Source organism: Euleptes europaea, chromosome 7 (genome assembly GCF_029931775.1).
Source record: "Euleptes europaea isolate rEulEur1 chromosome 7, rEulEur1.hap1, whole genome shotgun sequence".
NCBI lineage: Eukaryota > Metazoa > Chordata > Lepidosauria > Squamata > Sphaerodactylidae > Euleptes > Euleptes europaea.
Genome location: NC_079318.1, coordinates 23074694 through 23102618, shown reverse-complemented (window position 1 = coordinate 23102618; position 27925 = coordinate 23074694). Strand labels below are relative to the sequence as shown.

The 27925-nt window shown below is 42.2% G+C and overlaps 1 protein-coding gene across 1 annotated transcript; it reads left to right on the top strand.

The window, feature by feature from the left end:
- Positions 1-1671: 1671 nt before the first annotated feature.
- GNPAT (glyceronephosphate O-acyltransferase) lies at positions 1672-26843 on the top strand. Its single transcript, XM_056853769.1, has 15 exons — positions 1672-1857; positions 6013-6189; positions 9613-9742; positions 12063-12190; positions 12877-12952; positions 13485-13636; positions 14531-14661; positions 16582-16805; positions 17777-18022; positions 19095-19174; positions 22670-22810; positions 23900-24002; positions 24098-24191; positions 25337-25398; positions 26762-26843. Exons 1-15 carry the CDS (start codon positions 1750-1752, stop codon positions 26803-26805), a joined length of 1896 nt encoding a protein of 631 aa, XP_056709747.1. The 5' UTR covers positions 1672-1749; the 3' UTR covers positions 26806-26843.
- The last annotated feature ends 1082 nt before the right edge of the window (positions 26844-27925 follow it).

Below are 27925 nucleotides of genomic sequence, written 5' to 3'. Positions count from 1 at the left end.
GCTTTATAATGTACCTCATTCGGTGTGGAGATGACGGATATGATGACTTATGGGATTGCCTGTTAAAGCCCTAACACCTGTGTCCATAAGCATGCAGGTGGCGGCGGCCCGTGGGCCAGACTGGGCTAAGCTGCCACCGTACCTGGGGGATCGGACCTCACGCCTGGGGGTTCCCGATCAGGGCTTCTTAAACGGTTTCCACTCGCGACCCCTTTTCTCCCGGGAAATGTTTACGCGACCCCAGATATATAAAATAGGTATACAAATCAAACATTTGCCGATAATAAATCATAAAGAAATGTGCTTTAAAAAAAATTATTTGGTATACATATAATTTTACCATTTACCGTTGCCAAATTTTTTGCGACCCCCACGTCCAGTTACGCGACCCCATATGGGGTTGCAAGCCGCAGTTTAAGAAGCTTTGTTCTAGATCGTGATGCTCTCAGAAAAGTACATCTGGTGTGTGTGGGGAGGCCCGCTTTAGCCCCTTCACATTTTATGTCATCAAAATACACAGTCGAAGCATAGGTTGCTGTGTAGTTTGAACGTGACCTTAAAGCCGTATGCTTCAGTATACTTACTTGGAAGGGGACATGCACAGACTCGGGGTATATTTCCAAAACTGGTAGCAGACTTCATGGAAGCGGCTCTCTTATTTGGCTGGCTCAGCACTATCATGCAGTCTCCACCACAGGATCAGTATAGCTTTTTTTCTTGTGTGGCGTTTGTAATGACTTGTGCGGGTATACACCTGAGTTGTGTAGCCATTGCTGATTGGGTAATGCTTTAATTCATGCATGTTGGACAGGTGCATTGATTGCGTAAAATGGAGAGCTGAGTTCCTTCTCTCTGCCTGTAGGGAGGGGGAGGCTCTTATCTGTTGTAGAAAGTGGAAAAGATTCTCATAGAGGGGAGTGGTGTTCTGCTTTTAAATTATATATCATATCTTTCTTTCAAGTACTTAATACCCTTTTAATTGTTTAATTGACTTAATACCCTTTTAATTGTACTGTCTAAGTACATTATCACATGAATTGAAGTTGCCGGTTACAATCTTGATATTTACTTTTTTAGAATAAGGAACCTGAAGGCTCTGTAACAAACCAGGAAACATGGTGGAGTGACATCTCCCCATAACACTGCCTTATTCTTGATTGTGATAATGGCAGTATAGTGTTTTAACAATCAGTCTTAGAAACAGGCTGCTGTAACTTTCTCATGCTTTTTTCAGTGTATGAATTGCTTTATTATCTCAACTTCATGTATCCTTATCTAAACCTGGTAATACAAGGTACATAAGCAGTGTGACCGTGAGATGTATAAACCTCAGTGGTTTCATACTGGTTAAGTGCCATCCTGTTTTATTTATTATTCTGTATGGTTTTAACGGATGATGTTTTATGGTCTTGATGTATTTTGTATTGATTTGTTGTTATCCGCCCTGAGCCCAGCCTTGGCTGAGGATTGACAGCGGGATACAAATTTAAATAAATAAATACATTGTGCTGGTGTGTTAAATATGTGCTATTGGTTATTAGTGGGGCTGAATTAGGATTTATAAATCAATATTATGTAGCTACATAAATACTTCTGTGACATGCCTTAAAAAGTTAATTGCAGAGTTTAATATGCTGTCTCATTCTTCATTTGTTATCTTCCCAGCAGAAAAATCTCACATCTAAGAAAAAATATGACTTTGAAGACATCTTGGAGGAGAGGCGGCAGTCCAGTGACCTCAGATATGCCATGCGATGCTACACTCCTGTTGTTTATAAAGAACTTTCTCCTTGCAAGCCAAGTGCCATTAAAACTATTGTGTTGCATTCTGAACAAGTACAGTATGTCATCAGAGAGGTGGGTAAATGATCTTTGTTAATATGTTTCTAGTTCACAGCATCTGTAGTGTTAGGCGCTGCTACATTACTCTGTAGTAGCAGAACAAGAATTTTTAGTTCAGAATAAGAAAGACCAAGAAATTTTGCCATGGTGTAAACCTTTGGGGATAAAAACTCAGTTATTCAGTGGTATCAGACAAAGTGAGCTATGACTCATGAAAGCTTATATCTTGGAAAAAATTATTGGTCTTTAAGGTACTACTGGACTGAAACTTATAGTGTGTACACCCAACACACAGTGCCATATTTTATTCTTTTGCTTCAGAGGCATAAGTAACCCTTTTATTTATTTATTTATGCTCGTTTGCACATTTTGCTTCCTAACCCAGACCTCAAAGGTTTAGCTCATTGGTAGAAGCCTCATCAGTAGGCCTGGAAACGGCCACCTTCTCCTAAGAAATGACATGTCCCATGGTTTGTTGTTGTTAGTTTTTGAGTCTCAGTGCAGCAGTAACACTTTCTGGTACATCTACCATCGTAGTAGTCAGTCCCTTATTGCTCCTGCTGCAGTGTTCTGTGAATATTAACTTGAGCAACACTCTTGGGAACTGCCAAATGTAAGGCAATGGGTTTCTATCTATAAGGCTCTTCCCTTAGGTTTTTTTTTCCAGGACCTTCAGTAGAGATTTCACAAATGAAAATCAGTTATGCCATTTGTTAATATCTGGCATGATTGGCAAGTTGCTGGTTAAAGCTTGCTAGATGAGAAATGTATATTTAGTCTGTCTTTTTGGTAGTTCATTTGGGGTTTTGAACTTTCTTTGGAACTGATTGTTTCAGCGATTTAAAGTACTATTGGTGGCATTATGCTCAAGTCATCCATTTGCTTGCAGCGAAAAGAACTAACCCCAATACCTTTTTTCTGCAGGACACACAGGTTCTGTTCATGAGAAGCATGTTCCTGACTTATTGTGTGCAAATTCTCTCTCCCCCCCTCCCCTTTCCTTTGGGCATGGAGCTTGACTGAAGACTTCCTGGTTTTGGAAGTGTTCAATTGAACTATGGTTCATCATGATGTTTAAATACCTGGATAAATTGAGCTTGTTATTTGGGACTGGCTTCTTGGGACTGGCTTAACAAATCTGGTTTAGAATCCAGATTGGGGGGGGGGGGAGGGAAACAAGCTCCAGTTTGTTCATGTGCCTACATTTGGATATCATGTTAAATGGGAGTTTCAAGCCATCTGACACCAGGAAGTCTTCAGTAGTACTCTGCGTGGAAGAGAGGAAAGAGATATGTAAACATGACAACAAGTTATGTTCATGCCAATCACGAATAGCTCTGTGTTTGGTCATGATGTTTGAATGCGGCCACAAATTCAAACAATTCTTCCTACTTAAAGCTAGGCAAAAAGCAGCCCATCCTTATTGTAGTTTGCTAACAATGTTCTTTTTGTGTGAGAAAACATATAGAGCCAGTGTGGCGTAGTGGTCAGAGTATTGGAGCAGGATCTGGGAGACCCAGGTTCCAATTCCCACACTGCCGTGGAAGCTTGCTGGGTGACCTTGAGCCAGTCACCCAATGTCAGCCTAACCCATCCCACAAGCTTGTTGTGAGGACAAAGTGAAGAAGAGGGAAATGCTATAAGCCACGTTGGGTTCCCACTGGGGATGAAATAAAAAAGTGGCTTAGGGAATTCTTAAGAGGTCTAGGTTGTTTCCACACAGGGATGATTCCCTGTCGTGCTCTCTCACTGCCACTACAAAAGCAGAGGCATTTGCGGCGGCAGGAGATGTTCCACTTGGGTGGACTCTCCATGGTGTTCTCTCATAAGAACATAAGAAAGGCCCTGCTGGATCAGACCAAGGTCCATCAAGTCCAGCAGTCTGTTTGCACAGTGGCCAGCTAGGTGCCTCTAGGAAGCCCACAAAAAAAGATGACTGCAGCAGCATTGTCCTGCCTGTGTTCCACAGCACCTAATAGGCATGCTCCTCTGATCCTGGAGAGAATAGCTATGCATCATGACTAGTATCCATTTTTACTAGAAGCCATGAATAGCCTTCTCCTCCATGAACATGTCCACTCCCCTCTTAAAGCCTTAAGAATTCCTCTCTCGGACTTACAATTCCCACCTTCATGCCACCAGAGTGCTTTTTGCCAACTTGGAGAAAAAACCCGTAGTAGGTGTTGCTTTGGCGTAATGATGCTATTATGATATATCTACTCTTTTAAAAAGTGCCTGCTTGGGGTGGGGGTGGAGGAATGGTGAGTATGAGGAGAAATGGGGGCAGGGAGATGTGGAAATTCACGACTTCCTGTCCACGTGGATTCCGAATCCTCTTTGAGCATGATCTTTCTGCAAAGATTGTATGAAAGCAGATTGGGGAGACCCCAGAAAGTGATCACACTGATGTCATACAGAAGCCCATCCCAAAAACATTGCACTTTTGGTGGGGAGGGATGGAGCAAAACCTCCATGTGGAAGCAACCCCAGTGAACAATAACATGTGGCCTTCCTGTTCAAGAAAAGCTTTGTGGCTTAAAGAAAAATTAAAGGTGTGAAAGGTGAGCTGGGTTCTGTTTGCTGCTGAGAGAAGGGAATAGGACTTCCCATTCAGTAGTAAGAGGAAGAAAAGGGTCATTTAAGGGACTGCAGGAAGGTGCAGGCAGATGAGTTCCACTTTGTGGTCTAGTAGATCAAAGTTACCATTTGCTGCTGTTGTCAATTGAGTCGTTTACATTATTTTTATCCTGCTGCTTCTCTAAAAAAAACCTCCCAGTGGTATATATAGTTTTCTTCTCCACCACTTTATCTTCATGAATCCCCACCCTTTATGCACGGCTGCTGAGAGTCACCATGACACACAAGATGGATCCCAGAACCTTCTGAGAGACATCCATTTTTTGGGAACCATTGTCTTGCTCTTATGCCAGTCTTTGGCCCCTGGGAGGAGGGGTCTAACGGCTTGCATGAGCTTGCCTCCTGGAAGTGGTATTCAGGGGTTACTGCCTCTGAATGTGGTGGTTCGCCATGACATATCACTATAGCGCAAAATTGATCTAATGTTGGATTGGTTGATGGTCTTGGCAGCATCTCAGCATAGGCAAGTATTTGCTTCAGCCTTGCTGTAGTAAAGTATCAAGCCTCAGTTTCAATGCTATTAAGAAGGTATTTTTTTCCTGCTTCCTGCTTTTTTTCCTGCATTGAGGTGCGTTTTTACACCTCCCAAGATTCCACTGGTTTCCTCTGATCTTCTCCAAACCAGCTTGCTCCAAAGTCTTGGGAAAAAGCACAGTAAAGCCTAGATGGCTGTTGTATGGGTGGGAAAATTTGGATTTCCCCTCACCCAGACAGCAGCCATTTTCCCTGAGATTATCACCACAGTGGCCATTTCCTCCCCTGCCATAGGAGGCTTTAAAATTTTTTTAATTGGCACTAGAATATCAATATATCAATATAATGTTATAAACAAATATGTGTACCAGGTTCACTGAATTTCCAGTTTTCATTTTTTGTAAAGTAAGTCAGGCTCCTTCCTTTGCAAAGATATAAGGGGAAAGGCACATTTCTGCAATGGAAAGTGCTAGAGACTTACTTTTGTGAAAATGAAAGCTGGGAGTTCAGAGAATCTGATATTGGCAGCCCTGCCTGTGAGGTATGTTAACTTGAGAGGTATGTTAACTGAGGTCAGCATTGTCACCCATTGAGTTTAGTGGCTGAGCAGGGATTTGAACCCAGGTCTTCCTGTTCCTAGACTATTACTCTAATTGCTACACCATGCTGACTCTTGATGAAGGCCAAAATCCTCAAACAAGTACAAACTCACAATATTTCGATTGTCCTCAGTTAACTTACGAAATAGTTTGCTGTATTCAACTTGGCAAAATAACCATATGCAGTATGTCCCAACCCATATTTGGTCCTGCTGAAATTGGGAAACATTCTGGTTTTGCACTGAAGTCTGCAAAAAAATTTGCTGTCCACATAGGTCTATGCTGTACATTTGTGGGCTTTGATGGGAAAAGAACCACCCAGTGAATAACCTATACTGCCTGGGCCTTGGCAAGGTGCCATTTCGAAGCCTGGTTATGGTTCTAGGCCACTGTGCTGAAAACCCTTCAAAATGTATGTGAAAAGTTTCTCATTCGCTACTGCTCTTGATCTTTTGTGTAGCTGTCAAAAGAAATGGGTGAATCTCCTGACATCATACAGGAAGAAGCCGCAGAAATTCTGGACGAGATGGCACATAGCATGCACATGGGAGCGATCCGTTTCTTTGCTTTCACGCTGAGCAAATTATTTAAAAGCCTTTTTAAGAGCATTTGCGTAAATGAAGAGGGCATACAAAAAGTAAGTACTGGTATGAACATTTACATGAACGGCCAGCATTCTCTGTTGACACGCTCATGATGAATTTTTTGTTAACCTGTTTTTGCATGTTGATCACAGTAACTGGATGATAGCCTGGCAATTGGGCTCTTGCTCTCCTAGTAATCCTAGGAGGATGGTACTAAGTAATCCTAGGAGGAAAGTACTAAGAATGACATTGGGACTCTCAGTTTGATAATGTTTAAATGGATGTGCATATTCGTTTAATGGTCATCATTGGTTTCAAAGCATTATGGAGCAAAGATGGGCTTCTCAGCATGCAGCAGAGGTACTTGAAAACTATATAAGCAATTTAATGCATGTGTGTTTGAGAGAAACACAGTACACCCATCTAAGTCCATTGAGATCAAAACTCTTTGACCCACAGAAAATCCAGTACTCTGTTTAGGATTGCGCTGGCAGTCCTGCATCCTGCAGTGATATCCTTAGATATGCTACTAAGAAGGATTTTCCCCACAGATATTCTAGATCAACAGGGTGCAAGTGAACCTTGCCGAAATCCAGTATTTTAGGATCGTTTGGTCTGGTTGTCTCCCCCATTTCATACCAGCATATGTTCTTCTCTCTCTCTTTTCCCATGCCTCTTCCTCCTCTCCCCCTTGGTTGTGGGGGCATGAGTACAACATCTGGGAATTTGAGCAGGGTATAAATTTTCATTCTGATGTTACCAGTCCTCAGCCTGATATTCCGCACATCACTGCAAGTACTGTTCTAGTGATAGCTGGTAGACTGAATGGAGGCCTTGTCTAAGTGTCTGCTTGTTCTGTGGCTCAACTGCTCCAATAGAGATTATAGCTACCTCTTTTTGTTGAGGGCAATAAGGGTGGGATAGTCTGTGTCAATTGCTATTGCCTGGGTTCTTCCATATAGTGCTGCTTTTCTGATATGGTTAGTAACCGCTGATAGACATATCCTCCATGAATCAGTCATAAGAACATAAGAAAGGCCCTGCTGGATCAGACCAAGGCCCATCAAGTCCAGCAGTCTGTTCACACAGTGGCCAACCAGGTGCCTCTAGGAAGCCCCCAAACAAGACAACTGCAGCACCATCCTGCCTGCGTTCCACAGCACCTAAGATAATAGGCATGCTCCTCTGATCCTGGAGAGAATAGGTATGCAGCATGACTAGTATCCATTCTAACTAACAGCCATGAGTATGTCCACTCCCCTCAAAGCCCTCCAAGTCTAATCCCCTTTTAAAGCTGTCCATGCCTGTGGCCATCACTACATCCTCTGGCAACAAATTCCACATTTTAATCTTGAGTAAAGAAGTATTTCCTTCTATCCATCCTGAATCTATTGTCCATTGGCTTCATTGGATGCCCTCAAGTTCTAGTATTGGGAGAGGGAGAAAAAGTTCTCTCTGTCCACACTCTCTACCCTTTGCATAATTTTATAAGCCTCTCTCATGTCCACTCCTTAGTCATCTCTTTTCTAAACTGAAAAGTCCCAAATTCTTCAGCCTTTCCTCATAGGAAAGGTGCTTCAACCCCCTAATCATCTTGCTTGACCTCTTCTGTACTTTTTCCAGCTCTGCAGTGTCCTTCTTGAGATCAGGTGACCAGAACTGCACACAGTATTCCAAAGGAGGCCATGCCATAGATCTATATCGGGGCATTATAATATTGGCTGTTTTATTTTCAATCCCTTTCCTAATAAACCCTTGCATAGTATTGGCCTTTTTACTGCTGTGGCAAAGTGGGTTGACATTTTCATTGAGTTATCCACTATGACCCCAAGGTCTTTCCCTCTCTCAGTCTCAGACATTGTTATCCACTCACCCAATTTGTGGAGATCCTCTTGGTGCTCTTCTCCGTCATCCTTGGTTTTCATCATCCTGAATAATTTTGTGTCATCTGTAAACTTGGCCATTACACTACTCACCCCTAGTTCCAGATCATTTATGAACAAATTAAATAGTATTGGTCCCAGTACCAATTCTTCTGGAGTACCACTGCTTATTTCCCTCTGTTGTGAGACCTGTCTATGTATTCCTACTCTTCTTGTCATTGAACCAATTTTTAATCCATAAGAGAACCCATCCTCTTATCCAATGACTCAGGAGTCTTTGGGGAGGTATCTTGTCAAAAGTCTTTTGAAAGTCCAAGTATATAATCTCTACTGGGTCACTATTATCTACAGGCTTGGTCATTTTCTCAGAGACCTCCAAAAGGCTTGTGAGGCAGGACTTCCCTTTACAGAAGCCATGCTGATTTTCCCTCAGCAGGCTTTGTTCCTCTATGTGCCTAATAATTCTGTCTTTGATTACACTTTCTACTAATTTGCCTGGGACCCCTGTTAGGCTAACTGGCCTGTAATTTCCCGGTTCCCCTCTGGACCCCTTTTTAAAAATCGTTGTTACATTTGCTACTCTCCAGTTTTTTGGTACAGTGGCTGACTTTAGTGAGAAATTGCATATACGACTTAAGTGAGAAATTGCATATATAATTTATATATGCTTACAAGTTACATATATACACGTAGATTGACAAAAGAGTTGTGATCTGGACAGCTGTCGCACCTTACACTACTTTTCTTTCAAGGCATGGATTTCCGTAGACGTATGCATGTGTTCGTAATTGCAAAGTATCTTGCCATCTTGTTCTGCTATAAATTAACTTAAGTCCTTTCTGAAGTTTGCAGTGACAAATTTGCAAATGCATTCTGCCTTTCATTAGAAGAGTTCTGGAGAACTCAAAAGTTGTGTCGGTTTATGTGCCGTTCGGCCAGTCCTAATAAAAGGTATTACATGGATTGTGTTCTTGGCATTGGATTTTCATTGGAAACCGGCACTGCTGTAAATCTTTCTTTCTATATTCAGCAATCCCGGCCATGTTTCTGCCACTTCCAAGCTGAATCACTCTAACGTGCTCTGCATGTTGCAGCCTTCAAGCTTCAGTTGGTATCAAATGCAGTTGCTCACCTATTGATGGGTGTGGAGCAGCATTTGTATATCTGTAGCAGTCTTGAAAGAGCTGCCCTGCCTGCTTATTTGCTTTCAGACTCCATCTGAAGGGCTGGTTCTGACCTCCTTTATCTGGGATCCACGTTCCTTGAGCCCATGTGTGAGCCGAGGTCCTTCCAGCAGGCTCTGCTGGTTGCACCCTCCGCAGCAAGGTCTTGTGTCTATCCAGTGGTGGCCCCTGTCTGCAAGAAGAGGTTTGGAGGGTTCTGTGACATGCAGCCAGCTGTAAGAAGTGCTTTTCCAGAGGCCTTTTCTAGAGTAATCTAGCTTGTGCTCTCAGATTTAAATTTTTTAAAATTATTTTGGCTGCTTTTAGATTGTGTATCAGTATTGTTTCTTATTAAATAAACTGCCTTGAACAAAGGAGAAGGCAGGGTATATGTTTTTAAATAAATAAATGGCATTTTGTTTTTCGTTAGTTACAACAGGCAATTCAAGAGCATCCAGTTGTCCTGCTGCCCAGTCATCGAAGCTATGTGGACTTCCTCTTGTTATCTTATCTGCTCTATACCTATGACTTGGCTTTGCCTGTCATTGCTGCAGGAATAGGTGAGGATTTCCCTTTCACAGTTTACAACAACCAGAATTTTGTGCTGCGGTAAACTAGATTGGCCCACAGGGGCTTGGCTGGGCTTTCTTTTGTTAGGGACTTCTCGCTGTTACATGTGTGCAGCTGACCCCCATTGTTTCGTAGAGCCTGAGACTGCAGGAGGATTACCTAAAATTTCAAAGCTTGATTGTAAGGTCTTCTTTTATCTACTCTAGAAGGAATAATCTATCTTGATAAAAGTTATTGTAGGCTTTGTTACTTTTCTTGCACCTAGGTTGATCTTCAAGATGGGTCTCTAAGAGACAAATGGTCACATAAATTATGATACCGTATATACTCGGGTATAAGCCGACCCGAGTATAAGCCGACCCCCCAAATTTGAGGCCAGAAAAGGGAATTTCTTATTGACCCGCGTATAAGCCGAGGGTCAATAAGAAATTCCCTTTACCGGCAATGCTGCGCTCTAAAATGCCGGCCGCCATTTTACAGCGCAGAGCCCCTGCCCCAGGTCGCCCTCCCGCCGCCTCCCAGGCCCTCCCACCCCACCCCAACCCCAGTGCCATCCAAGGGGGGGGAGGGGGAAGAGCCCCTGAACCCCCTACTTACCGGGAGACGCGGCGAATCGGTGGCATGGCCTTCCTGGGCCAGCAGGAGGCCTTTCCAGGCCCCTGCCGGCCGGAGGAAGGCGCGTGGGTGGCGGCGGCGCAGCCGGCAGGGGCCTCCTGCCGGCCCAGGAAGGTCCCTGCCGGCAGAAGAAAGGCGCCCAGGCGCCTGGGCGGCAGCGGAGCAGCCGGCAGAGACCTCCTGCCGGCCCCTCCAGGACCCTGCCGGCAGGAGAAAGGCTCCCTGCCGCCTGGGCGGCGGCAGAGCGGCCGGCAGGGGCCTCCTGCCGGCCCAGGAAGGTCCCTGCCGGCAGAAGAAAGGCTCCCGGGCGAGGCTGCGAGCGGTAAGTTCCTCCCTCCCTCCTCCCCCCTCCCCCCTCCCTCCTCCCCTACCGTATTGACCCGTGTATAAGCCGAGTTCGGCTTTTTCAGCCCTTTTTTTGGGCTGAAAAACTCGGCTTATACACGAGTATAAACGGTAGGCTCTCACATTGACAAAACTCAGCAGTATGTCATGGTAACATTCACAGGATTGATGGAGCGCTGTATGTTTTACAATAACTTTTCAACATACTTTTGATATAACAAAAGTAGATGAATGAAAGGATGTAAGAAATGTGAATGTTAGTCACTCCTGTTGTACAGTAGTTTGCAGAACTTGTATATGAAGCATCCTAAAATGTTTTAAAGATGAGAAATGAGGCTGATCCTGATTCTAAAATACCCAGAAAGGCTTATTACATGGAGTTAATAGTGATTCCAATTTTATGTTAACGATAACCTGCCAAAATAGCAGATGATGGAAATAAGCATAGATGGATTTACATGTAAATTATTGCTATATGCTTGGGATACTATTAGGGATAAGAATGATCAAAATGAGCACAAAGGTTGACTGTGGGGCAAAAGGAGGGGTTTCCAGTACCCCAAGCAGATCAATCTGCAGAATCCAGATAGTGGGCCACCAGCAAGTTTTGCCCTGGTAGTCATGCTGAGTAATACTAAGAATCAGTTTGGGTCAGCAAAGTCAGCTGTGGGCTCCCATCATCAAAGGTCTCAATAGCAGAGGCCTTCCCCAGATCATCAACATGAGTACCTTTTAACCAAACTGAATTTAAAACCACATGAGCTCAAGACCTGTAGTCTACCATTTGGACATAACTACACATTCCAAGTAGTTCCAGTTCTTTTCTTAGCCATTCCTTAAAAACCCCACAGCTAATGAAGTTGTGACTTGAAGGAGAGACCAACAAATTGAGGCAATCTTTGGGCAGTTATCCTGCAGAAAACCTTGTGCCATTTGTCAGTGTATATTAGAAAGCACTTTTGTCTATTACCAGTGCATAACCCCCACCCCAAAAACTGAAAGAGAGAAAGCAGAACAGATGCTGATCCAGGGAAGCTTGTGCAATAATCTGTTTACAGTTATTCCCAACCCCTAGTTTACCCAGACCTGCTCCCACCATACATAGATCTTGGGGTGGTGGTTGGGGGGGTGTCACATAACGTGTCCAACACTTGTCCCTTCCTCATGTAACTGTATCATGTCAGTATGCATAGCTGGCACAACATTCAGATTTTTTTTTTGTTTAGTTTTGCTTCTAACTTGCTACCCACGTGGCATTTCCCCAGAGAATCCATGTAGTTCTAGTAACTGAAGGAGTTGCTTTAAGGGACAGTGACTGACTTTGCCGCTCTGCGTTCTCTGCCCTGCTAGATTTCCTGGGAATGAAGGTGGTAGGTGAGCTCCTACGAAAATCAGGTGCCTTTTTTATGCGACGTACGTTTGGTGGCAACAAACTCTACTGGGCTGTGTTTGCGGAGTATGTCAAAACGATGCTGAAGGTAAAGCGTTCCAAAATTGGCTATGGTTTTGAGTTTTAAGACTTGCTGGTCTTAGCAGCTGTAATCACGGTGATACCGTCATATCTTGTTGTCATAAATCTAATTGCTAAGTGCAGCCCCTTTCCCCCTGCCCCATGCAGAACAACAGCAGTCTGCAAGGGAGCGCCACTAATGGCTAAAGTATGTGTTTCTAAAAACCCAGGGGAAATCTTAAGTTCACAGAAAAATTCCAAAATATTTTTTAAAAACTGGGGCCTAACACATTCCAGACTGGTAAAAACAACCATCTGAACATGCAGAGACATTGTGAAAACAAACAAAACACCACACTTGCTTTGATGCCTGACAACTGGTAATTATGTGGAGGGAAGCATCAGTGGGGAAGAGGGAATAAAACACTGGGGACCCACAGCAAAGGGAAGGCTGGCAAAGCAAGAGGAGAGAAGTGGAGGCTGGCCGGAGGTGGGGGGAGTTCCCTTTCCCCACAAGTCCTTTCAGGACTTGCAAATGTTTATGTTATATTAACCTAGTCATGTGTTGGTTGAGGTGCACGCTGGATTTGTAATTTTTGCTGTTTGGCTCATATAGCTACGGTTTCAAAATGTTCTCGTTTTGCAAATATTTATTTAAAAATGAATGCCTGTATTTCATTATTTGTTACTTTTTTGTGCGTTTTTGTCCTGAAGAATGGCTATGCCCCCGTTGAGTTTTATCTTGAAGGGACGAGGAGTCGCACTGCAAAGACTTTGGTTCCGAAGTTTGGTAAGTTGGTCAGACCGTCACAGCCTTCGTTGAATGAGATGATTTCTGTTAGATTATGTTCAGCACTAAAGGCCAAGCTAGAAATATATCTTTCGGAAATAAGTTTTATTTTCCAAAAGAATAAAGAAGTTAACAAACATGGGGGTAGGAGGCATGGGGGATTACAATAATGCATTAAATTTTATATCTATTATTCAAATATATATATAAAAATAAATATATATATACCCTGGGTGTGAACATACCTTATGTCCCAGTTTAATCTCTAACATACTAGAGTATAATATATTTGTTCTCTATTTATATATTTCTGTGTTTCTGTTGAGCTTAAACAATAACACGTTTTTAATATTATCCATAGACTCCTCATAGCTTATGCTTTTCTCACATAAGCATAATAAACCCTCCAATTAAAAAAAATCTTCTCTGGCTCTTTTATTTACTAGATTAGCAAGCTAGAAATATATTTTCTATATTGTAACAATTATGCATTTATTCTGAATTAAAAAAATGTTTTTTTTCCTTCTTCCAGGTCTCCTCAATATTGTATTGGATCCATTTCTTAAAAGGGAGGTGTTTGACATTTACCTTGTCCCAATTAGCATCAGTTATGAAAGAGTACTGGAAGAATCTCTTTATGCACATGAACTTTTAGGAGTCCCGAAACCAAAAGAATCTACATCGGTAAGGAAGCAGCTTTAATTTAGCGTGGCCCCATGGGTGGAAAATGAGATATTGTCCTGAGTTCAACACATTGCTTGGCTATAAATTGACTTTGTTCTTTGGGCACCTTCCCTCTGCCCAGCCTGTTGCCTTTCTGTGAAACGTGGAGAATTGTAGAAGACAATTAGAGCCAGTATAGCATCATGGTTAGAGTGCTGGACCAGAACTGGGGAGACCCAGGTTCGAATCCTCACTCTGCCAGGAAGTTCCTGGGGTAGTGTTGCCAACCTCCAGGTACTGGAGGAGAAATAGGCACCACTGTACTAATATCGTGCGGATGAGGAAACCAGCACAGGAGCGAAGTGTATACAAAGTGCACAATTTTTATAAAGCTACCAAACCAGCACAGGAGTGAAGTGTATACAAAGTGCACAATTTTTATAAAGCTTTATAAAAATTGTTCATTTTGTATACACTTTGCTCCTGTGCTGGTTTCCTCAACCTCCAGGTACTAGCTGGAGATCTCCTGCTATTACAACCATCCAGGTGACGGAGATCAGTTCCCCTGGAGAAATGGCTGCTTTGCCAATTGGACTCTATGGCATTGAAGTCCCTCTCCAAACCCTACCCTCCTCAGGCTTTGCCCCAAAATCCTTCTGCCGGTGGCGAAGAGGAACCTGGCAACCCTGTCCTGGGGTAAAATTGGGCGAATCATTTTCTTTTGTCCTAGTTACCCTCACAGCATCGTTCCGGTGATTATATGGAAGAGAGAATAATTATGTATGCTGTTCTAAATTCCTTGAAGGAATTGTGAGATTAAAATGTGGCAGATCTCGTAGAGCTATAGTAAAATAATAACTGTTACCAATCTCCACTGTGCAATGTCTCTGTTTATTTTCATCATTTATTTTATAGGGACTGTTGAAAGCCAGGAAAATTCTGAGTGAAGATTTTGGAAGCATACATGTATACTTTGGACAGCCCTTATCACTTAGAACATTGGCAGCTGGGAGAATCAACCGCTGTCCTTATAACTTGGTTCCAAGGTACCATGATGTAACATGTGATTTGTGAATGTTTGGGTTCTTTTTCACCAGATTATGGTGATTTTCACCAAGTTTCCCTCCCCCCCCTTTTGCTCTGTTTAAGAATAACAACTGTGCTGTGTGACACAAAATCATCAGATCATTCCTCCTGGTCTGTCAGGTCTAGCGTAAGATCTAGATGCTTAAAGCATGGCGCAATGGCCGTGAAATCTAGCTTAAATAAATCATGGGTACATTGACCCCAAACCTAAGGTATTCCTGAAATCAAATACTACTTTCAATAGTTGCAAATCGTGTCAAGGAAGGCTACGTGAGCCAGCAGTGGTTAGATGCTGGATGATGATCTGAAAGATGTGAATTCAGATCCCCATTCTTCCATCAAGCTATCTGGGTGACCTTGGGCCAGTCACTCATTCTCAGCCTAGCCCTCCTCAATGGGTTGTTGCGAGGATAAAATGCAGTTATCTCAGTTCTCATGTACGGTAAGTCCTCTCCTATCCCCTTCCCTTCTAGTTTAAGCAATATGGGCCTTTCCGGAGAATCAGTTTATAACGCACAGTTGTGATTCTTCTGTTGTATGGGTACTAGACATCTTTCCTCCAAGAAGCACCCCCACTTTGGGTATGGGGCATTCTCCCACCATAGAAACACTATCATTGCTGGCAGTCAAAATTTGCCCACAGTTGGGTCCCAGAAATGCAATCCATGCAAAGCCAAAATCTAACCTAATTAAGACTAATTAATCTATAGCACCCATTCTGGATGCACACTTTAACGTGGTAAGGGGGTTTGTGTATGTCAGGGAAGCTGAGAGCAATACCGTAAGGGGTCTAGACTCTATCAAGAGACTAAACTCCTAGCAGAGTCACTCAAGACGGAATGGTCACAGCTGAGATACCAGACGAAGATGCATCCACCCCCTTAAGGGATCAATGGCCACATCCGCAGAAGAGAACAGGCAGTTCCAATGGGGATGGGGGCAGAGGAATCCCTGAAGGTTAGCTACTGGGCAGCAGCAGTAGTGGAAGGTGACACTGGCGGAGGATCTTTCGTAGACAATGGCAGTGCCACTACGGCTAACCCTGGTTAGTACTGCGCAGAAGAAGGCACTGGTAAACCACTTCTGACCAACCTTTACTTTGAAAACCCTATGATGAGACAATCCAAAATGAAAAAAGAAAGGAAGCCAGCCTTCAATTTGCAAGATCTGAGCAAGGCTGTTAAAGATAGGACATTTTGGAGGACTTTCATTCGTAGGGTCGCCATGGGTCAGAAGCTACTTGACGGCACTTAACGCACACACACACAATCTATAGCAAGCTAGTGTCTCTCTTAATGAAGTCTTCTTTCGAAAATATTTTCTGGCAGGGTATGAGCTTTCGTGAGCCACAGCTCACTTCTTCAGAACTCACTTCACAGCTCACTTCTTTTCTACTACTGCAGACAGACTAACACGGCTACCCACTGTGAATTATTCTTTCGTAAAGAATGGGACAAGTATTCATTTGTTGAAAATGCCAAAGCAAAGAAAGTGAATGTGGTTTTTGATGTCATGTATTTATAGATCCCTTTGCAGCGTGGAGAACTTTGTTTTGGTTCCTCAGAAGTCCCAATGGTATCTTTTCTTTCTCCTAGGAACATTCACTTCATTTCTACTCTTTTAAAATACAACCTGTTTGGGGAAGTTGTTTATAATAAAATTAAATGCTTGCACTGTTTGGCGACCTGACGGCCCTTTACACCCACCCCAAGTAAGGAGCCACAAAATCCATTTAGAAGATGCAAGTGTCTCATTGACCAGTAGCGTGCAAAATCATGTACGGGACAACTGGATAAATGAGGAGTTGCTGCTCAGTGGCCTCAAAGGGGAAGTGAGGGGCTCAGTCTGAATGCCTGCGCTGACTGGACTTTTCTTTTCAGGCATATTCCACAAAAGCCGTCTGAGGAAATCCAAGAATTTGTCAGTGACATAGCCTACAAAATAGAACTCCTTCAGATAGAAAACATGGTTCTGAACCCATGGATATTAATTTCTACCATCCTCCTCCAGAATTTACCGGCTATAAATTTTGAACTTTTGGTGGAAAAAACACTTTGGTTGAAAGGTTTAACTCAGTCCTTTGGAGGATTCCTTGATTGGCCTGGTACGCGGTGAATATCATACATTTCTTTTTTCTAGGGCAGTACGACTTGTTAGTTTCAGTAGATTTGCTGGCACTGCCGCTATAAAGTTTCCTTTCGCTAAGTGTAAAGTCTGTCTCTGACTGACTTTAAAAGACATATAAACAAGTACTGCAGGACAACACAGTACGAAAATGGTCCTTCCTACGTTTACAGTAGATCTGTTTAGATAAAGAGCCTTGTGACACCTTGACTAATGAATGTATGATAGCTAGTTCTGAGAAACTGGACCTTTTGACGTCTCTACGTAACCCCCCCCCAAAATCTTTCAGCTGGGTGTGTCTTTGGATGTAAATCTGCTGAGTGTGACGCTTTATGCCTCTTAGAAAGTGGGTTCTGGCTAGGGTTGCCAACCTCCAGGTACTAGCTGGAGATCTCCTACTATTACAGTGGCAGTCAAGGAACTCAGTCTGATAGCAGGCTTCACTTTGGCATGTGGCTATCAAAGTTTAGCAAGATGTGCTACAGAACACCTCTCAAGCAAGGTTAAGGGGGGGGGGCTTCCCACCATGGTTATTTTATTTTCTAACCTGCCTCAAGCCTTTGAACCTGGATAAAAATAACACCTTCCAGTAGTTCCCTTAATTTTTGTTGTACTCTTGGATTATTTTTATTTTCATTGCAGTTTAGTGATGATTCCAATGTTAAGCCACTTATGCTGGCTACTGTGGTTTAAAACAGAATGTTTTTTTTTTCCTTGTTTGGCAGGCGTAACGTTTCATTGCTCTTCGGGTCTACAATTAGCTGATTCTTTGCATTGATTCCCCCCTCATTGGCACTGAGGTGTCACTTATTAATGGCGCAAATGGGATTTCTGTGGTGCATTGTGCTCTTAGTTGGAACACTTATTTTCCTTTGGCCAGCCCTGTCCTGGCCACCTCCTTTCACCGGAGCGGCTTTATTGATGTAGGTCCATAATTTGTCGTTTCACTAGATAATCTGTGTGCCAACAAAGCAGTCAGAGCCAGCCTTTCTCTACACTCCAACCTTGCAAGCCTTGCCAATGGCCAGGTGGTTCTCAATGACACAGAAACGGGACCTGCTGCTGCTGGGGAGACTGTTTTTAAGCACGCCCTCTCCATCCTCCTATGTGGGTCCTACAGGAACCAGCTGCTTAATGTCTTTGTGCGACCAGCCCTTGTAGCATTGGCGTTGCAAATGACACACAGTTCCAGAAAAGGTAAATGTCATCGTACAGGTTTTATACACACACACACACACGCTACCATGATTCAATTCTGTGCATAGTTAAATTGTGGAACTCCCTGCCCCAGAATGTGGTGATGGATGCCAACATAGAAAGCTTTAAGAGGGGAGTGGATATACTCATGAAGGATTGGGCTATCCATGGCTACTAGTCAAAATGGATACGGGTCATGATGCATAACTATACTTTCCAGGATCAGAGGAGCATGCCTATTATCTTAGGTGCTGTGGAACACAGGCAGGACAATGCTGTTGCAGTCGTCTTGTTTGTGGGCTTCCTAGAGGCACCTGGTTGGCCATCATGTGAACAGACTGCTGCGGTTGATGGGCCTTGGTCTGATCCAGCATGGCTTTCCTTATGTTCTTATGATCTTTAGTCAGGCAAGTGTTGAAAGTATGGAACCGTGTGGGCACATTACTTGTGTGTTTGTGTCCCCTCCCCCGGGCACTGTGTGCATGGTGGGAGCCAGCCTGGGCGAACAAAGAGTGGGAATAGCCATAAAAATCTTTTGTGTATGCTAGTTTCCTTGTACACTTAGCTGGATCAGAGTCTCTCTCTTGTGTTTTTTTTTTTAAAGACGAGTGTGCTGATAAACATTTTGTAGTCTACAAAATCACTTTCTAAGATATTTAGACATCTGATATGCTAATTTATCACACTGTGGTGTTTATCTTGCATGCAAAGTGTTTTAGTGTAATTGAAAATGTGTTGTTTACATCAGTCTTCATTGGCTCTTGGTGCCTCCTGAGTTCCCTGCCTGTAACCCTAATTAGTTCAGATGGCATCTTGGGCTGTTATATGCCCCATTAAGTTCAACAGGAATTAGATATGTGCAGGGATGAAAAAGAGCCCGTGGCCAATGTGCTCCAATCCAGTCTTGTACCCTGCTCAGTGAGTCAGTTTGAGGGTGGGTCGTCTGCATGGGGACGTGCGTGTCCATTCGGTTTTTCCTGTCATTGGTTCAAAAATATGGTTTTCTTAAAAAAATAGCATTTTGCAGATGCTTTGGTACTAAAACAGCATATGGTTAAAATTTGTTTTCCAGAGGAAGTCTATAGCAGTTTTGCTTTCTGGCTTGATGTTTTTTCTGATGAGTTCATCTTTTTCCCTGGAATACCCCTGAAGGTAAAGTATGTTCACTGGTGCTGGGACTGTGCTCTGTGCAGATAGGAAGGTTGTGCGTAACCGTTTTGAACTGATTGTCTTCGACGGGTGCTTTTTGTGTGTGTGCATAATAAGAATTAATGTATGTTCGGTTTGTGAAGGAAGAGGAAGTCTTGGCTTTAAAATCGAGGAATATGTCATTCAGCAAGTGCAAATCTTGACTTTATTCAATCAAGCACCGCAAATGCAGTTCACCTTTTATTGGGTATTAATAGTCATTCAGAATATTTGTAATTTTTTTGGTTTAAGTAAAATACCTAATATTGTGATTTGAATCCAGTAGCACTTTAAAGGCCAACAGGATTTCCAATGTATCAGCTTTTGAAAGTCAAAGTTCCCTCTATCAGATATTGAAGAAGGGAGCTTTAACTCTAGAAAGCAGATAACCCTGGAAATCTTGTTGTTCCTTAAGGCGCTACCGGTCTCGAACCTTGCTGTTCTACTGCCGACCAGCACATCTACCCACCTGAAAGTATTTAATATCCTGTTGCAGCTTCAGTCCGGTAATGATCAAGCTTTAATAATGCCATAATTCAAAAAGTGCTTTTTAAAAATACTTGGCAGCTAACAGGGTGGACCCATCTTTCAGGGAACCCTTCCTCCAACTTAACTTGGTTCTTCCAAAAACAGAAGTGCCATTTCTGTTGGAAGGAGCCTCCTTGGGCTGGGAGGAAGGCTTCAGACTTGGCTCCTTGGAGATTCAGGACAGGGATTGGATCCACCCCAATAACTTTGGATTCCTGTTAATTAACTTAATCCCTCTGACAGCTGTAAAATAATGGTGGAAATGATGACAACATCCAAGACGGTTACATTCTCATGGATTTTCTCCCCGTGTTGAAGATTCTGGGCTGTTAATTATCCACTGCATATTGGAAACTTTAAAGATGTATCGGAACAGATGTCATATTTCTGATACCCTCAGACCTTCAAATTTCATTATCTCTATTCCCCTACCCCCAACTTCCTCATATGTAGATCAGGCCCTCCCTTTCCTGTTATGGTTTTCAGTACATTTATGGTTAAATGGTATCGATTATTGATGGCCTACAGCATTGATCTAAAATCCAAGTTAACATTTAAGATTTCAAAATTGATCCTGCAAATAGAGACAGACGTTTGAGAAAAACAAGTTGTTTGTGAGACAGGATGTTAAACCACAAAACAAGGTCAGACATTGTATAGCTTATCAAGGTTACTGATAATACCACGTAATGGAAAACAAGTTTATCTATCTTTGTGGTTTCCCCTTGCTTTCAAGTCAAAATGAGAACAGGTTTATTTGTCTTTTGTGATTAATAAGCCTTGAAGATGAAAGTGTGAGAATGGAAAGTTGTTTTGAGAAAGGAAATATGTTTGGGTTATTCTTATGACATATATTTGTCTGATATGAGATCAAGGTTTGGGAAAGATGTTTGTTAAAAGGATGTTTTGTCTTTTCATACATTTTGATGTCTGGGAACTTGACAAGAATGTCATAACAATTTCTTGTTGGTTCTCATAGCCAAAAGTATATAAAGGGGCTTGAGATTGTGAGAGGTTGGATATTCTTGGCCAGGCAGGTTTGCATGCTGTCTGTCTGAGAATTATCCCTGGCATGACACATTGAAGGGTATGTAACTTTATTGCATTTTTTCATTGTAATTTTTACTGTATTTCAGATCTGTGTTATTTTATTAGAATGTTAGATTTTTTCATGTAATCTACTTTTCACATATACTAATGAGGTTTTTTTAGTTTTTTACTTTTAGTATTATTGAAGCTTGTACAATAAAAAGGATTTTTTTTGAAAATTCAAAGTTGTGTCATTTCTTGAGGTGGCTAGTTAAGTAAGATAAAGTATTTTTTTAGTGATATATAAGATCTAGAAACTCAGCCGCTTATCACAGCAGTTGATCTGCTTCATTCCTCTATCTCTGCCCTTTGCAGTCTGCAGTGTCTAGCTGCCTCCCTTCATTCCTGTCCACTCCAGACCTGGGCTGGTAGTGAGTGAAGGCCTTACTGCTCTTACCTCTGTGTCTGCCTAGCTCCCACTATGGGACAGGGAAAACCAGTGTGGGTTTGATAGCAAGTACAATGTCTGCAGCTACTCTCTGTGTTTAAATTATCTTTTTATTTTAACAAGAGGGGTCCCTTCATCCCAAGGTCTCTCTGAGAACATTCCACTTGTGCCACATACTACATTCCCCCCCCCCCAATAATATTCTGGTCAGTTACTTTGTTGGTGCAGTTATTTTTTCATACACCCTAGAAATAAATGTTTGTCCTGGGCATACTGATGCAGTTCAATTATCCTGCCCCTTTGGAGTTCAGGTCTTAAAATACCCTGTGTAGTTTGTTAATGTAATAACTCAGGAATACTAATGTAGTAAGAGTGCTAAAGTTGTAAAGATTTTAAATTACAGGTCCCCTGCTCTAATAAGCCGGATAGTTTTTGAAGTGTAGAAGTCCTTCAAACTGATGGATTAACTTCAGAGGGGGAAAGATCCAGGTATCTTCTCATTCCCAATTTTTTTTTTCATTTCCAAGGCTGATAACTAGAAGGGGAGAAAGGGATGCAGTTTAGATGAGCGAAATCGCTTGAAGGGAAGGTTCGAACCCTCTCTTCCCCTGCACCTTGGGCTTGATCTGAATTGTGGCCCCATGTGGCTGCCATTTCCTTCTTTTTTTAAAAAAGCATTGGGAGGTCCATGCATGGGTCTCCCAGCATCACATTCTGGTCTAGCTCTGAGAGAAAACTGTTTGCAGCATTGACCATGCAAGCTGCTGGTTGAGCACAACTATTCCAGTGCAAGAGAAGTGAGGGTGAGGTGCTGTACAGTGATCATTATCAAACTGCCTTCCCTACTTAACCTAGTTTATAATTGACAGTGCTTACGCCCCAAAGATTTGACTCAGATCCATCAGAGCACTTCCATAGATGGAAGGATTTCTACTCATGGAATGGGACTTTACCTCCCCTGTCCCAATGCAGTCCCAAATGTTCCCCAAAATACTGCTCAGGGGGCATATTTCAGGTTGCATTTTGTATTGGGGCAGGTCAGAAGGCAATGCACTGTGGACAGAAATCATTCTGTCTGCAGAAACGCTCTGGTGGGACCCCAAGCCCTTATATTGAAAAGCAGGTTTTAATTTGGAATTGGTAAGCAAAGCCCATTTCTACTATCTCCTTCTTGCCTCATGCATCACTCCATTCATCATACAACTGACAACTCTTTGATATCAGCAAACTGTGGAATGTTAAACTGCCTACACTTACACAATCCCAATTTTTTTTCTTTATTGCTGAAACAGTGTATCAAAGAGATAATATTTTAGATATAATTAAAAGTTAGAAATATATATTATTTGACCGATATTGCAATAGGTAGAAATACGAGCATTTGTCTATCAATAGTTGTCTACATTCCATTGGGCTCACTAAGGAAAGAATAATTACTTCTGCTTAACTCCTAGGATTTTGAAGAAGGCTGTTACTTGCTTACAAAATGTGATGCTATTCAAGTCACTCCGCAGCAGATCTTTGTCACAGAGAAGGGAAGTGCTGTCATCTCTTTTTTGACAGGCATGTTCAGGCCTTTTGTGGAAGGTTACCAGGTACAAAATTGACTGTAAAGTTATTTTCTCTGGCCTCTCCTCTATTCCTTTTGTGGGAAGTGATTAACAAGTTGCTCAGTGACAGAGGAAAACACTGAGATTAGTGCAGAATGGAATCAAAAAATTATGTAGGATTGAACTAGCTGATTTTAAAATACTACTGGGTGGTTCCTCTTATTTTACTTGCAATATCTCCTTTGTGCAGTGATACCAAAATAGAATTGTATTATCTGTGCCAGGGAACCTCTCCCTGGCAGCTTAACCACAAACACGCAATTGTGTATTTTCAAACAACATTGTGCCTCTCTCAATATCATGGCAGTCTGCTTTGGAAACCAAGGATTTTTCAAAAGCAGATTGTGATCTGGCATAGAGGTCTACTGTTAATTTAACTGGAATACTGTTTGTAGTGTGTGTGGCAGTATACAGGCATACCTCGTTTTATTACGCTTCACTTTATTGTACCTCACAGATACTACATTTTCAAGCAAGTCTGTTGGTGCCATTTTCCCAACAGCATGCGCTCACTTTGTGGCTCTGTGTCACATTTTGATAATTCTCACAATATTTCAAGCTTTTTCATTATTATTACAGTACATTGGGTTTTTTTAGGCAGAATGCTATTACACACTTAGTAGACTACAGTATAGTGTAAACATAATAACATTTATATGCATTGGGAACCCAACGTTTTTTGTGTGACTTGCTTTATTGCTATATTTGCTTTTTTGTTTTGCTGTGGTCTGGAACAGTACCCGCAATAACTCCGAGGTATGCTTGTATCCTAGCAAGCTAAATGTAACACTTCTTGCTCACAAAAACACAAGCCATGATAAATTTATTAAGGTACTACAAGATTCTTCGGAGAAAAGGTGAGGGGGGGAATCCTCCTGGGAATGGCCAAGCCCTCGGGGAATGTCTAAATAAGCTGTCTAGTCCAACTCTTGAAAATACTATTAATTATCATTTAACTCAAATGTCACTTTTGTCATAATTGGCCATTCCATCCCATTAGATTATTTATGAAAGATTTATGATAATTTGAAAGTGTGCTTAGTACTGCAAGAATTTAATTCCCCCCCACCCCAGATAATCTGCAGATACCTTTCCAAGGAGGCGGCAACCGAGGCTTTTTCTGAGAAGCAGTTCATATTTGGAGTCCGAAATTTTGCTTCTCAGCTTCTCGAGACAGGTAAATCTTCTTTATGGGCACTGCAGAATTTCATTTAAGTTCAGCACTTTGGCATCAGGACTGAAGTTCATGTCCTCCTCCTTCCTCCTGTTCAGGAAGCATGCAGTGTTATGAGGTGCTGTCTTCAGATATGCAGAAAAACGCTTTGGCAGCTCTTGTGCGATTAGATGTGGCAAAGAGGACAAAAATGTGAGTATGACTGTAGACTCGCAGAAGAAGTGGGAATAAACCCCAACTCCAGTCGGCAAAATCGCTGAGAATAAAATTAAGGAATAAGGCCTATTACAGTTTCACTACAAGCTATTGGAAAACACTACCATAAGATACAAATAAAAGAAGTCCTCAGGTGTAAAACGATGGGCTGGTTACAGCGATCTGTCAGTGGAAGGTACTGATTCATGTAGGTCTTTGCATTGTTCCCATCTCCCTACCCAGCCATGTTTTCTGACCCTGGGAAAGTTGATTCCGAGGGTCATGGGACACATATGGACTAATAGCCACATGGAACGGGGGAGGGCTGTGCTGAAGAGAAGGAAGGGGGACAGAATTGTCCTCAACTCCCTAGGGTCCTTTGGAGCAGCTCTGGGGAAATCAGCTTTCTTGGGGCTGGAAAGGACCAGCTAGTGTGGGAGAAGAACAGCGGAAAGATGGATCATTGGATCCATCCCAAGATGTAAAAATGGAACCAGATGAACCATGACAGATGCCTCTTACACTCTTCTCCTTTTAAATTGTTGACCAGTTCCCTTTTCTTTACTAATTATTTGGCCCTGGTGTGTTTAAAAAAATCCAGGTGATCTTAAGAACATTTTAGAGACCATTTATGGCAAACTGGATTAGAAGATTGGCAGGATGGCTAGCTTGCCATCGAAATCCCAAAGCAATGTGCTAGAAATGTGTGTAAAACTACTGGAGCAAAGAAGTGTGTTTTTACGGCACAAGTCTTAAACTGAAAAATTGACCTCTGTTGGCTGAGCATTTCAAAATTTCAATCAGTAGTTGTATTGTACCTTCCCCTTTTCAGGATAAAGAACCCGCATTAAAAAGAGATATTGAGTGGCCAAGATCACTGAACAGCACATTTAGTGAACGGAATAAATATTGGCAAGTCTTTTCTCATGTCAAAGCCTCTTAATTATATACTGAAAGATATAATGTATGTACAGTAAGCACAATTAAACCTAAGAGGAATGGCTTCTCGGGGTGTACAGATAACATCAGGTTGGTTTGAAATGAATGGAAAATGGGCAATCATATATTCTTCACTTACTGTTTCTTTTGGAATTTACAATTGGAAGATTCATGGCTTGGTTCTTTCCCCCCTTCCCTCCTAGGTCTGATGGATTCACTTACAGTGTAAGTAAAGAGGCTCTGAGTAAAACTGCAGGAATGTTCGGTAAGTGTGCTATTAAATGGATGGAATACTGTTGTAAAGGTTCATATGAAAATCTTTGGGTGTCCAGTTCGCGCTGGTTCTTCTGTGAATACTGAATGCCCCATTCTCTCATACGGCTTTGAACCTTTTGTCATTGCATCTTTTTTTGCAGTTTTAGAATGTACTTCTACACTGTGATAATGACATGGCACCTTGACTGCTGGATTCCAGTTACAGATCCACATATTTATAGTATTGCTTTTCCACAGCAAGGTAGCTAGCTTAGGCGGGCAGCGCTGCACTAGGTCAGGTTACCTCCTGCCAGCAATGGAAGATTGTGTTCAACCTTAAAAAAAAAAATTCAGCAAGGGAAGCTAGATGATTTGCTAAGAAATGTATGCCATGTGTCCACTTCGTTCTACTTGTAAAACTGGATTTCGCAAAGAACTTGGATGTTTTGGCAAGTTCTAGAACTGCAGAGGCTGCTCCTTTTTTTACTTTGCCTAGTTGGCATAGCTGTTGTTTTTTTTAATTCTCTTGAACTCTATGTCACATTGTTCATTTAAGCAGTGTTTGTAGAGCTGTCGGCCTTGATCCATTAGTGGCTTTGTGCAGATGGCTTTGTGCCATATATATATTCCCAGCTTGTTGCACATGAACGATGCTGTAGAAATAATACTAAACAAAAAAACCCTGTATTTGCAAACCAGTTCAGCACACAGGGGGCCTGTTCTGAGGGACCCGGGGGGGGGGGGGACTACATGTGGGGAGCCATTTTAGAAAGGAGTAAGTGGTTTCATTCCTCCCCTCCCCTTCCTGACAGAGCTGGTAGGTCACATTTTAGCCTCTGAAAGAGATCCATTTATATAGCTCCAGCTGTTTGTATTTACAGGACGTGAATTTTAAAATCGAGGGGCACAAAACTAGGTGATAAATGGGATGCAAAAATGTAATGAAATACTTGTTCTGGTTCTACAAGTATAAATGCTACGAATTCGGTTCTAGGTAGCTACATTTTGCCCCCTTATGTGCTTGTCCAGGGAGTATGTTAGCAAGCCCTCAATATTCTATGGAATCCTCACAGTTGACCTCTTTTCAAGTAAAAAAGGGGAAAATAAAGAATGTTGAAATCCGGGCCTTTGGTATAATGCATTTGCTTGCTGCAGGCACAGCTTTTCAAGATTTTATCTTTTGACAGTTGATAATGTGATAATTGAATGAATGAGTCAAGGTACATGGATCACCTAACTAATCTCAGTTTGACTGTGTAGGGTCCCCCCCCCCGCTCGCAGTATGTCTTACTTTTATTGCAGACTTGTAAAGGAATGTTGACTGAGCCCTTCTGTGCCTCAGAACTGTTTTGCTTTCTCCTCCCCTCCTTCAGAATCTAGGATACCTGTAAGGAAACCGGTAGCTGCACGACTTTAATAGGAGGAGGCTTGAGAGGCTGGCCCTGCACACTGTAACGGTGGAGAAGAGTTGGAAATAAAGCAGCTTAAGGGACGAATGTTACAGGAAGCTACAGAACACAACTTTCCATCTTGAAAAGTTTTTGCCGTTTATGGGTGGGAAGCGCTCCAGAAGTCGAGACACTTTCATCAGCACTCTTAAGAACTTTTATTAGCCTTGATGCTTAAAATTATTTGTAAACTTACAATCACCTTTAATAACCATTGTTCCTCCCCTTCCTTCACCCCTCTCCTTCCGTCACCCAGTTTGTATTTGACAGAATTGCACAGTGACATCTGAAAAGTTTGTCATGATAGGAAAAGTAGTTGGTTTTATATAATTATTTTGTTCTTGTGGGAAAATGTAACTAAGCAACTTAAAGATATAACATTAAAAGGAATATTTAAGGAACAACTCATTGGTTGCTATTTATGATGAGCTGAACCCTGTTCCTCCCATAGTGCTAATTGCCCCCAAATGTTAATTCTGTAATTTAACAGATTTTAAAAATTTGTATACACAACTCTTCCAGAATTAAAAACTGAAAAAAGAATCCTTTTTTGGGCTGCTTTCAGCTAACACACAGTTTCAACTGATAACATGAGTTCTCTCTCCCTCAATTTTATTCCTTGTATGACAATTTTATCTCAAAGATATTTTCTTAGGTCCTTGCATGCCTATTTGGGGGAAGTTAAGACCCTACTCCCAATCTAAGAGGAAGGGGCAACCAGAAAGCTGATAGGAAGAAAATAGATTCCTTTGAAATGTGGTGTTGGAGGAGAGTGTTACGGATTCTGGGGACTGCCGAAAAAACAAATCAGTGGGTTCTAGATCAAATCAACCCTCAACTGACCCTAGAAGCTAAAATGACTAAACTGACGCTGTCGTATTTTGGTCACGTCATGAGACGACAAGAGTCACTGGAAAAGACGGTCATGATAGGAAAATTTGAGGGCAGCAGGAAAAGAGGAAGACCCAACAAGAGATGGATGGACTCAATAAAGGAAGCCACAGCCTCCAATTTGCAAGACCTGAGCAAGGCTGTCAAAGACAGGACATTTTGGAGGACTTTCATTCATAGGGTCGCCATGAGTCGGAA

What these genes read in the sequence shown, in the direction of transcription:
- GNPAT (XM_056853769.1), top strand. Translation starts at nt 1,750, where the DNA reads ATGCGATGCTACACTCCTGTTGTTTATAAAGAACTTTCTCCTTGCAAG. An exon ending in TGTCATTGCTGCAGGAATAG is followed by an intron (nt 9,743 to 12,062) that starts GTGAGGATTTCC and finishes CTGCCCTGCTAG; the next exon opens with ATTTCCTGGGAATGAAGGTG. An exon ending in TAAAACTGCAGGAATGTTCG is followed by an intron (nt 25,399 to 26,761) that starts GTAAGTGTGCTA and finishes CCCCTCCTTCAG; the next exon opens with AATCTAGGATACCTGTAAGG.